Source organism: Scatophagus argus, chromosome 11 (assembly GCF_020382885.2).
Source record: "Scatophagus argus isolate fScaArg1 chromosome 11, fScaArg1.pri, whole genome shotgun sequence".
Lineage (NCBI taxonomy): Eukaryota > Metazoa > Chordata > Actinopteri > Scatophagidae > Scatophagus > Scatophagus argus.
In genome coordinates, this window is record NC_058503.1 from 16,331,774 (window position 1) to 16,344,754 (window position 12,981).

At 41.5% G+C, this 12,981-nt stretch overlaps 1 protein-coding gene across 4 annotated transcripts in view; it reads left to right on the forward strand.

The window, feature by feature from the left end:
- LOC124066929 (ephrin type-A receptor 6-like) overlaps positions 1-12,981 on the forward strand; it is a 174,716-nt gene that overhangs the window by 141,129 nt on the left and 20,606 nt on the right. For 3 of the 4 annotated variants that reach the window (XM_046403801.1, XM_046403799.1, XM_046403800.1), the window contains exons 6-8: positions 5,295-5,419; positions 6,101-6,263; positions 8,804-8,912. In XM_046403801.1, coding sequence (XP_046259757.1) covers positions 5,295-5,419; positions 6,101-6,263; positions 8,804-8,912 — 397 coding nt within the window. Of the gene's footprint in view, positions 1-5,294; positions 5,420-6,100; positions 6,264-6,806; positions 7,207-8,803; positions 8,913-12,981 lie in introns of those variants that run through there. The other variant, XM_046403802.1, reaches the window with a different exon arrangement.

Sequence of the window (12,981 nt, forward strand, 5' to 3'; positions counted from 1 at the left end):
TGGCAGACTGATTTTTTTTTAACTTTGGACAGAGCCAGGCTGCGCAGACATGAGAGTGGTATCCTCTCATCCAACTCTCTGCGAGAAAGTTGAAAATATCAAGCTGTTCCTTAAAGTGGAAGAGCCAAGCAAATTAATTCAGTTTGAAACTTCTTATTCATATTTATGTCGTTATCTTCAGGGCATGTCTGACAGGCACACGGGTAATGTGCTTAGCTCGTAGCTTCACAAGGGTCTTTGTCCTCTTCATCTCCAGTGGTGTTACCTTTACAAAGGTTGAAACGCCATGGTTGAAACAGCGGTGGCAGCCAGGATGTGCAATCAAGGTGGGCAGGACTTTGGTAAAGGATGAGCCCAAACTAGAGGTGGTGCTCTGTTACATAGTGAAGTTACAGAAATAAAGGCTGGACTACTGGTGAGGCATTTGTGGCAGTTTGGTAGTGTTTTCTGTACAGACAGAATAACTCTCTTGGGACTCTGGGCTTGGAACTTTGACAACATTTTACATGCACAAAAAAGCTGTATAACCCACTAAAGGAAAAGGAAAAACAGAAAAAGCAGAAGATGTCCACTTGAAACACATACAGTCCAACAAACAAGCACATATTGCTGGCAGATCTGATTCTCTGGTGGTTAACAAAGAGGTCAGCGCTAATGAGAAAATAATTTCGATTATACTGAGCTTGATTGAGTTGAGAAGATCAGTCACTTGTTTAAGTTTATATCAACTTTCTATAATTAGACCCACAGTTTATTTGACTGTGGGCTCTCTGTGGACTGGTCTGTGTTTTTACACTTGGAGTTCATGGCAGGGAGCAGACGAACCACAATGTAATGGGCACGACCTCCAGTATTAATGAAGGGTAATGATGATAGTCCCCAAAGCAGACCCCATGTCACTTCAGTTTTGTCTCGCTGTTTGTAAAAGCCTCACACACACAAAACCACAGAAGTGCACACATATACACACGCTTACATAGATGTTTCAGATTCTGCAAATGTGACATTGCTCCAACTGATTACCTGAGGTCCCAGTGGCAACATTGGAGACAACTTCATTCATTCTTTTAGTTCCCTGAAGCAACTATGAAGTAATTGTGAAGCGCTCCACATGGCAGACAGTATTCGGAATTGAGTCGAATGGTATTAAATTGAACTAATTTGAATTAAATCAAAGTGAATTCAGATGAATTGAAGATCTATGTGTTTGTAAAGCATGTGCACACAAGAGTGTATGTTGTTCCCATTAATCTTTTCACTTCCCCCCCGAGGATGGCTGCTAAAGGACAAATTCGGGTCGGCCGCAAGACAAACACAACCACACACCTGAAGAAGAGACAGACGTATCAGTATGACAGTCGTAAACAAGAGCACCTGTGTTGTATATGAGCGTTTTTCTCTCATTCTGTCTCTCTATCGGCAGTGAATCAGTGGTGTTAGGACATCGTTTAAGCTCTTGCACAGCATCAATACTGGCTCTATTGATTTTTTTCAAACAGTTAATGGAGGCCTTTAGGGCAGGAAAGCTAATTAAAATCATATGCAGGTCAAGCTCATTTAAAGACTCCCCATTAGTTTATGTTGAGCTTAACCACGCTCGACTGGAAAATCCATCCATCGGGCATCGTAATTGACTGGTGTTTCTAATGGCTTTCCAATGTTCCTGCATCTCACAGAAACAGAGTGAGCTCCTCTGGCAGACTTTATGCTGCAGCTCTAATAACCCAAATACAGAATCATTAAAGACGGTCGCCGTGTGTCCTGTGTCCCCAAAGTATCTTTCCAATGCTTGGAGACAGTGATGTGTCTCTTACGCCATCCCGTGTAAGTAAACAACATGCGGGGACTGCGAACACAGAGGTGGACACGATACTCGGTAGCTCACATGAAATGCTAAGTGAACTAACTGTGATGTAAGAATTCAGATCTTATTTCTTTAAAGAACCACATGGTGTCTATGTTTTAGTTTTAGGGTATCTTGTCCTAAGTCTGTCTAAGTCACATGAATGTAATACATTACATCCACACAACACTGAGTAACTCATCAGTTTTCAAGAGACCAATGCCAACATTATATTCATACTCCTGCCTTTCATGGTCTCAAATAACCCAGTATCCCATCTACATTACTCAATTAGAGCAACTGTGGTTTTTGTATGATTGGGAAGGAATTTCTGAGCTTCGTGTCAGGACATTCAAGCAGCACTGCCACCTTTACACTGACTGTTATTTTCTGCCAGCCTGACAGTCGTCTTGATTCTCCAACAAACACTCTCACACATCATGTCTCTCGACCGTTTGTGTGTGTGCGCGCATCTTGTGTTGCGCGTCCTTCCTGCAAACTGCGTTTCCTTGTTTGCTTGCACAGCTCGTGCGAATGTGCATTTTTGTAGTGACTTGCAGCGGGAGGCTGATTTGAATCTGTGAGTCAGAGGGAGATTGTATTTAGGCTGTGTTTATTGTTCCCTATCAGGGGCCAATATGCTAACAGCAGATGCCAGCCATCTTGCTGCGTCTTAGTTTGATGCCTCCGCTGCATGACTAGCCGCAAACCACACCACCCTGCTGCCACTCTTGTACCCAGCTGGCGTAAGCAGCACAGGAAACCCTGCAATGTCACAGCTTCAGCAGAGTGGTTCATTAGACAGAGTAAGATCAGATAAAATCCCCCTGAGAGGAATTTTCTCTGCCACTGAGGACAGACAGAGCAGAGGATATGAGGACACTCTGAGTAAAATGTTCATATGAGAGGTTATATGTGATAATAACACCTAATAAGATGTCATCAATATTAGCTCATCGCATTGCTGGAAAGAAAGAGTATTTTCTGAACACACACAAACACACACACCCCAACATATACATGTATGTATACACACACGCCATGCCCTTTGCGCTTGCTGATTACGTTAATATTACTAGCTGTTTTCAGTCAGGCATGGTATTATGTTGTTCTGTTTTTTGATAACGCTTCAGACAAATTTTAAATGGCTATTAGGTTTGAGATTATTAAAGAGAAGTCAAGCATTAAAATGCACTTACAGTAAAAGTAACTAGATGATGCACAGCACACCTAACCCCTCCAGCTCTGTTTCATCGGTCGCCAGCGTTTCATCCAGTTTAAATGATTTGTTGGCAGTTTGATCCATTACGTGTCTTGGTTATTTGTAATCATGAACTGAGCATGTGCATGATAGCCAACATGTTTGTGAAATATTTCCATCAGCTCAGGATTGTCTCTTAAGATGTCCCTCCCTATTTGAATTCGTTCTTACTAGAACCACAGCACGACAGGAGGCAACTGAAATCTGTCTTTTGAAAAGGGTACTCACCTCTGTGTCTCTGTACCTTAATTTTTATCCACATAATTTGCTCTTCTTCCGCTAAACACCTTTTCAAAGTCACTCTTAAATCTCCTCGTCTTCCCCCTTTTTTGGATCTGCTCCCTGGTATGTGTACAATTAATTTCTTCCAACTCTGAGGGAGGAGGCAGATTTGGAGATGGAGAGGACAGAGTTAAAACCATGTATGAGGATATCAAGAGATAAAGCCAACAACAGATGGAGAGCGAAGGGACAAAAAGAGGCAGGTGGTGAAGAAAAGAGAGAAGCAAGGGAGAGAGGGATAAAGGGAACAGAGGTATTCACTTTTAGCTCCCTCTGTCAGATTAGTAGCAGAAGGTCCCTGGCTAACAAGCTCAAACCCCTACTGCCCAAAGCTCTCATCTTATCTAGCCACCAAACCCCAACCCCAAGACTGTTCTCCACAACCCCCAAACCCTAAACCTCCATCTCTGATCCCTCATGCTTCCCCTGAACTCAAAGTTTCCCTTAATACCCAGGCTTAGACAAAGTAAGAACCACAAACAGCCTCCCCAGACTCACTACTGTAGAATCATTTTAAAAAATATTGTCAGTGTCATCATTTCATTTTGAATACACATGAGAACAGCAGGCCTACATTTTACATCCACATAATGAGTCAGCTTTCTAACATTAGATGATATAATATATAATAATGACTCTCAGGGCAGTTACATCCGCTGACCTCTCTTGGGAGCCTGGTGCAATTATTTACCCAGCAGAAATTCATAGAGCAAAGCTAATGCAATTCTGTCCAAGAAAAAAAAAAGATGCAGCTTCTCCAACTTATTTTCAATTAAAACAAAAAAAAAAAGCTGTACAGATTTTTTTTTCTCTATTGACTTGAAATGACTAAACCCTATTTTGAAATGGAATGTATGTGTGAGGATGTATGATAATTATCGCTCACATACTATAAGGTCGACAGGTGTTATGCTACTGTGTGTGTGTGTGTGTGTGTGTGTGTGTGTGTGTGTTAATGCACATCATACATGGTTTCAACCACTGCATCATTTCTTGCTGCACTATATGTCTTCATTGTATACTGGTTGCACCATAGAAAAACTTAATCTGTATTCACTTCACATTCTTGGCTGTCTGCCTGCTGGGGTCAACCAGTTCTCTCCAGATCGACAAGACTAAGAGTCCAGCCATGCTAGCAGCCTTGTCAGTCTGTAGTTAACTCTTAATGGTAGTAAAACAGTAAAGCTGAAAATGTTAGCATGCTGGTATTTAGCAGATAATGTTGAGCAAAGTCATCAGCTCACTGTAACTTAGAATATTAGCATGCTAACGCTTGTTAATACTTGTTAATTGGCGCAGATTGTGCCTGACCTTAAAGGGAAAATGATTGGTTTAGCAGGTATTTAGTTCAAATAAGAACATTGGACCAAAAAGGAAAACCATGCTGCATTCATTCCCCTGAATCAGTGCATTATAGTTCAATTACACTTATTAAGTAATCCATTATTCATGTACCATGCCAGCGATAAGCACAGTTGAGGACCAGTTTATAGGTGTTATGATCTTACTGGTCTCTTAACCTTCACTTGTCTGTGTTGTGATGCTGTATATTTCCCCTCATGTCTCTTTAGAATTGGATAAACCAAAGCATGCAGCCAGTCACTTTGAAACTGCAGAGCTACAACAAGCACACACTTCAAAAATTACATTTTATCAAGCAGTAGGAAAGAGTTTCGTTTTTTTTCCCATAGATAATGATTATTTCTTCATTTATTTCTTCACTTCAGTAACTGTGGAAAAGCAGTTAGAAAAGCAGAGTGATTAGAGGGAAATATGATATACATGTACAATCAGTTAATTTGTCTAGTTTGTTCATTTTGCACATCGGTGCTGTTTGTATTGTGTTAATTTTCGTTACTCAAGTAAAGAGATTGAAGCTGATGTCTGTGTATTTTGTGTTCACACCAGGTCCATCTCTGGTTGGGGCTGTCAAGAAGGACTGGGCCTCTCCAAACAGCATTGCTCTCTCATGGCAGCAACCTGAACAAACAACACTCCCCATCCTCGATTACGAGATCAAATATTATGAGAAGGTATACTGACTTCTGCTCATGTCCAGGTCCAGTGCAAAAGTGTAGTACATGAGCATAGACCCATTATTTACTTAATCCTTGTTCAGGTGACTTGAAAAATAATGACTGATAATAGTGTAAAGATTCATAAATGTCCCCACCTTTCATTGTTTTATTACTTAGGCTCTAAGCCAATCACTCTCCAGTTAGTAAAGAAAATCTGGCCTCAGACCAGTATTCACGGTACCAGAAGCAGTACAGTCCACTGATGACACAGTCACAAACAGCACTGTTGACCTGGGATTTTATCCAATTAAAATGTCCATGATGTTGCGCAGGAAAAATTTCTTCAACCCAGCATGAGTGGTAATTGTAGTAAATGCACATATATTGTGAGTGCAAATTCAGAGCAAGTTAAATCTGGCCATCAGTGAAACCTTTTGTGAATTGTTTAGAATTCAGGCATGTCAAACTGGTCCACAGGAGGGCCGGTGTGGCTGCAGGTTTTCTTTCCAACCAAGTAGCAGCACACCAGACTTGACTCATTTAATCAACTGATCTCCGTCTTCAGACAGTTGATTGGTCAAACGGTGTGCTCTTGGTTGGTTGGCACAAAAACCTGCAGCCACACCGGCCCTCCTGTGGACCGGTTTGACACATGTGGTTTAGATAGTTTCGATCATCGTCCGCTCTCCCCCACAGGAGCACGAGCAGCTGAGCTACTCATCGACGCGCACCAAAGCTCCGAGTGTGATCATCTCAGGTTTGAAACCAGCAACCTGGTACATCTTCAGTGTACGATCTCGCACGGCTGCTGGATACAGCTCCTACTCCCCTAAATACGAATACGAAAGTACAGGAGACTGTAAGTACCCTGGACCATCTACAGCAGCTGTTTGTGGACACAGATACATCTGTCTTTGCGTGAATGGGTACATTTCTAGTGCTGCTTATGACTTTCTACTGCAAAGAAATTAATAAATAAAATAATTAAATATGATAAAGAAAATCCTTCAAAGCAGAATTCCAGGTCTAAGACTTTGATCTGGAATTAAGATCCTGAGTAGGATTAGGTTAGTAAAACTAATGGGCAAAACTGCAGTTTTTCTGCAGGGCAGTGAATGTTTAATGTGATGTATGTGAGACATCGTGTAAAGTGATGTCAATAAGCAAAGCATGTCACTGTTTGTCAGTTTGGGATGAGGCCGGTGAAAAGGGTCAGCCGTCCATCATATATTCCAGCATATGAGCAGAGCTATGGCAGACTCAAAATCAATACATTTATGGGCTGTTCAAGGACAGTTACGGAAAAAAAATAGCTTTGATCTTAGAGGTAATCTCAGACAGAATTAATATTGTCCATTAAATGCTTTGTATGTTTTTAAGTTTTTATTTTCTCATCTTCAAGATGATACTGTCACAGGTGGAAGATGCTTGCTGCAAGTTCAGGGTCAGATGAAGGTCACATAGCCTGGAGCAGCATCCAGGGCAGCCTGCACCAAGGGCACAGCAGCAGATAGTAAACCTGAATATGAGACCACCGGCAGAAGCATCCCTAGTGAGATTACAACTAGCAACTTCTGGATAAGATCCTCAAATATGTGTCCAGGAAGGAAACAAACATATGCAGCCACATAATCCCAAACACTGTATGCTTTCATGTTTCAGTATGTTCAAATAAAGTGGACAAAGCTCCCATGATTGAGTTGGGGGAGCAACTAGCCACATGTAATGGCATTGCATATTTAAATTATACTGTACATATTTTAAATATCTTTCACAAATTTTAGTCCAGAGTTCTTTAATGTAAAATATAAAATAAATTAAGGTGATAAGAACAGAAACCCTTGCATGTCTTTGTTTACAACCAGTTTCATTTGTTTGTGATGACATTGCAGCCAGAACATTTGGCCACCCCTACAGAATGAACTTCAGATAGGCTGCATTCACAAACCCTGTCACCTGAGAGGTCAGGATATCCAGTTGCAGTGACAATTGAAAAAAAATTATTAAAATCAGCAAGGGAATTTGACAATGCAACCTTGATGTTCAGTGTGTATTCCGTGTGTTTTGTGTGTGTGTGTGCGTGCATGCTTGTGTGTGAGTAGTAGCTTTGTTGCAAGTCTACTCATAAAATACAAAGGTCCAGCTGCCCTTTTATGTTGGGTCAGGTATTGTTGAGGGGTGATTTGGCTTCACAGTGGCCCTCTCCCTTCCAAAGCTGCAGAGCTTTGCTTTATCTGCGGATCAGACGGTGCTTGGCCAAGCCTTTGTACTGGCTGGCCTTTTATCTGAAAGCAAAAGCAGATTTGGACCCTGTCGCTCTCTCCCTTTCTGTCAGTCTGTCTTTCCGCCTGTCAGTCACTGTCTCATGCGCCTGTTTTTCCATCTGTCTCTGTATTTGTCTGTCACTTCCGCCTCTCTCTTGTTTGTCTTTATCTCTCCTCTGTCATCCGTTTTCCTCATCCCTCACCTTGCATCTTTCATCCTGTCCTCTGCTGCTCATCTCTCTCTCTCTCTCTCTCTCTCTCTCTCTCTGTCAGTCTCTTCACACATATACACACACACACACACGAACACCACACCTCATTACAGCAGCATCAGTCCAACACATCTGCTTAGTTAGTGATGTGAAGAGTGCGTGAAGCTGACGGCTGGGAGAATTGTCTTGTGTGATCTGGCCACCGCCACTTTCGCTCTCCCTCCCTCTGAGTGGTCTGTAATTACTTTTATCCAGCCAGACACACACACACACAGACAGACACCCTGCGCGTACATACATGCTCTTGACTTAACAGCCACATACCTAAATACTGTATAAACCCACACGAGCCTTACTCATTGGGCTGGCCACCACGCACCCTGATCTCCAATTCATATTCATTAAGCGTGAAATATTGTAGAAATAAGTTTGATAATAGCAATCATCTTTCAATTATCTCAGATTCGTTAGCCTTGTGACAAGACACAGAAAAGGGAAAATCATGAATATCAAATGGGACCAATTTAACCAAATGATCATAGACTAAATCACAATTTCATGAATGAATAATATTAATTAAACAGCAGCAGGCATATGAATCATTCCAGTACGAAGTCTGATGGAGGGATTTTTTTTGCTTTATAAAGAGTTGATCAAACATCTCACTGTAATATCTGCCCATGGTGTGTACGCATGGTGCACTGCAGAGGAATATTTAAGATAATGTTGAATGAAAATTATTTTTTTCCTTCTCTGTTTATCCTGACTCCCGTCTATCCCGTTTCCCCTTTTTCTCTCCTCGCTGCTTTTATCATCCTTACCTGCCCTTTGCTCATCTTCTTCCCATTTCATTTTTTCTGTTCTCGACTTTCTCACAATTCTCTTCGTGTTTTTCCTCTCCCTTCTCGCTAACCATCCTCCAGCGTCAGACATTGCTTCCGACCAAGGCCAGGTGTTGGTCATCGTCACTGCAGCGGTCGGTGGCTTTACCCTCCTCGTCATCCTCACCCTCTTCCTCCTGATCACCGGCAGGTAAGCACACTTAACTACCCTTGATTTAAATGTCTGCAAATGCAGTTTAATTCTGCTTATTTGGCTAATTAGATCCTTTCTCAGATCTGTGTGGGTGTACAGACTGTTCATGATTGATGATTGATTCATGATCTGTTCTGTTTCCCTTTAAAGGAGTTCTAATCAGCTAAAATACCTCACACCTGTTTGGGTGTGCAGAGCCTTTATTGGTTTGTTTATTTATTTATTTGTTCAAACCTTTAGCACTGTCACCTCAGAGCAAAAGGGTTCCAGGTTCGAATCCCGGTCTGGGCCCTTCTATGTGGAGTTTGCATGTTCTCCCTGCACCTGCGTGGGTTTTCTCCGGGTACTCCGGCTTCCTCCCACAATACCAAAAACATGCACATTAGGTTAATTGGCTACTCTACATTGTGTGAGTGTGAGAGTGTGTGTGTCTGTCTTTGTGTGTTAGCCCTGCAATTGACTGGCAACCAGTCCTGGGTGTACCCCACCTCTCCCCTATAGTTAGCTGGGATAGGCTCCAGCCCCAACACGACCCTGACGGATATAGAAAATGGATGGATGGATGTTCAAACCTTTTCAGGAGCAGGTTGTTCTCGTTGTTGCCTATTGTTGGTGGTTAGTGCAATAACATAATGCTTTTTCCAATTAGTAGTATTTGAGCTTCATATTCATCAACTTAAATATGTGTTCAGTATTTCCCCCAGGTGCTAATTAGGTTCATCATTGCAGGTAGGTCCTTTCCCACTGACACATTGTTTTCACACTTTTACGATTAAAAATGCTGAATATAGCTGCTTAAAAAATTTAATGATGCTGAGAGGTTGTGGCTGTTTTTTTTCTGCAAATTTTTATCTAATCACTGCAAATGAGGCAGATCAGTAACAGATTAACCAGTCTGTCAACACTATTAAAACACAAAGTTTAAGAACAATATGCTCAAAGTGTGTTTTGCAACATCCCCGGCAGTCAGTTTTTTTGGTTTGTCAATTGATTTTTGGTTTACTGAATGCTTTTGTTTAAATAAATAAAATATAAGCTGAAAGCAGTAGATTCAGGAACAGCTTCAGGATCAGCATTCTTTTCTTTTCCTTATGATGTGATCTCTGCATGTAGGAGGATTTGTGTTCCTGGGTTATGTATTTAAAACTCGCACACATTCGCCAGTGTGAAGGCAAGAGTCCTTTTTAGTCCTTTTTGCATTTGAGCACATTTTTTTTTCAAGCTAAAAGCAGTTGCAGGAGTAGCTGGAGTTTTTATTTTTTACTTCATCACGATCTGTCATACTTGCGATCTCTTTGGCCTGTGTAGGAGGGATTTTCACTCTCCTTCAGTTTCAAAAAATGTCCAAATGTACTTGAGCGGAGAAACATGAGAGCTTTCAGTCACACCACTCTCATCAATGTGAGATTGTACAACTCAAGTGAGAAGGACAAGAGAGGACCTGCTGTGCGAAGCGTTTTAACACCTGGCTGCCCTGAAAGCTTTTTAAATTTATCCGTTTGCATCTGCTCGTGCTAAGTTTGAAGAAATACGACTTCTTCCAGTTCAGAGTTGTCACGTTTGCATTGATGTAGCCCAGCTGAGGAGTTTTACTGTATCTGTGCTCTTTATTCCTGAATTGTCTGTCTACTCCTTTATCATATTTTCTTGAATCCGTCCTTTCCTCTGTGCGCTCTGTCCTGTCCACGGCGGGAGATGTGCCGCGGTGAGGTGACAGGTGTTAGGGCGAGAGAAGAAGGGTTTGAGTTACATTGATGCTTTGATTAGGGCTCTGGGCAGGGTTGTTTTTTTTGTATGTGTGGGTGTGTAAAAGGCTTGTGAATATGTAGTGTGACAATGCTCAACAACCCAGAGAGCAGCGGAAGAAGCCAACGTCTTTGTGAGTGTGTGTATTTGTGTGTGTGCTGCCTCTTTTCATCATGAAAGCCAGTGAGACAGAGGGCTGGGCGGATAAAGGGGATCAGAGGATGGGACTGGAAAAGGCTGATAAAGGCACATGCCACCATTTCTTTAATGAACAGTTTGACCCCATCCGCAGAGGTCAACAGTGGCTTTCCAAATCCCCTTCTTGTCCTCTCTGCCAGTGTTACTCGCCACGTTATCTGGTCTGTCTATCAGTGTCCATGATCCCACAGACTTCACTTAGCTTAAGTCCAATCTGGCAACCTGCGGCCCTTAGCCCTCTGACACGCGCTCTAATCTGGCAACCCAGATTATGTTAAATCTTCAAAAAGGAGGAGGCTCATATGTGATCACATGAACTGACACACACACCCGTACACTCAAGGACTCACACACACTTTTCTCCACTAGTACAGTGTGAGCATTTTCACTCCTAACTTAGACTTTATTTAAAGCATTCTATTCTGGGAAGGTTACACGGAGCATCATATCACCAAATAACATTTGAGACAGAGGAATTTTGCTTTTTAAGAAAGTCAAAACTCTCCTGCACAATTCACATGGGTGCTGATCAAACTCAACCAAAAGTGAAAGAATCAGACGTGAAGAGAAGACATCAAAAACTGAAAACTGGAGAAACTTCAAACTTTCCAACAGCAGCTGTAAGCTGTTTTTAGCAATAAATCAATGAAAAACCCTTTTCACACCAGACCAGCAACAGAAGCCAGTGGAGACCAAAACAAAGCAGAGAGCGATTACTGGACTTAAATTCATCAGGCGGACGCAAACTTGACTCCATATGAATGACAATGTTGCTGTTGTCAGGTTTCTCATACATGTATATGTTTACAGATACTGGGAGACCAGGCTGCAGGTTGGACATAAAGTCCACAATTTTTATGCAGAACAACAAAAGTAAAAATAAATAAATAAATAAGTCACATTGTACACATAATCTAACACAAAATTGCAAAAGCTATATATTCATATTCTCCCTGGCAGACAAGTGCAAGTTCAATCATTTTTCAGTGTTGCTCTGTTTTAGTCTCCTTCAGCATATGGGGGAAAAGGAAAATATCAGTGCTTGCTAAAATTGTATTTCCTTCATTGAATGTAGCTGTTGGATATTAATTGTGTGCTGGAGAACAGTCTATTATGAGTCTCCCTACACATCAGTGGCCATTTGTTGGAAATAGTTTCCAACAAGGGTTAAAAGTTCACAGAAGTTGGCAAATAATTCTCTGCAATTTCTGCACTACGGGAAACCTATTACACAAAGTCCTTTGATTCAGCATCCTTTGATTCAGTGTTCCAGGGTTAACAATGGATTGAGTCCTTGAATATTAAAGTTAGTTTGTACTGTACAGCCAGACTAGAAATTCTCTGCTCTTTTGGATTTCCTTTGCATTAAGTGTATTATTATTTCTTGTCTTTATGACAGATTAGATTGTGGTCAGAAGTAGAGGTGGAAACAGTGAGTGCACTGACACAAAACAGCATGTTCCTTCTTATAAAAATAGATATTAACGCGTGCAATTGGTGATACTCAGATACGTGTTTCAACAAAGCCGTGTAGATGGTCTTTCCTGCATTGTGCAGATGACTTGTTCATCATTGTTTTGAAGGAAAAAGGTCAGATTAGAAATGTGTATATGAAATTTTCTTGACTGTATGTTAGTTTTTATTGTGTTACAGTATAGGTACTCTTTGCAGGGAATATACAGCAACTAACTTTCAGAAAAATGTGGTCTTGTTCTGAGAACGCAACAAGTTTGATTCATGCACACACTGATTTGGTTCTTGGTACTTGGAGATTAAAAATATAAAAATGATCTTGCAGTGGTTTACAGGAATTTACTGTATTTAGAGATGGTATCTCTTTTTTACAAATTAGCCATCATCTCCCCTTACATCGGGTTAGCAGTGGAAGAGATGGTTGCCCTACATGTTTTGACACGAAAAGTGGTAATAATAACAACATTTGAAGTTAATGGTATTTTAGACCAGAACCAGAACCAGCCATGTCATTAACCATCGTGTCCTGTGGGAGATGGAGACCTCGCTCCCCCGAGCTCCACCAGCTTCATCTCTAGGTGGGAGATAGCATCTCTCATCTGGACCACAGTGGTGTGGAGGCGCAGGGCTGGGGGACAGATGAACTCGC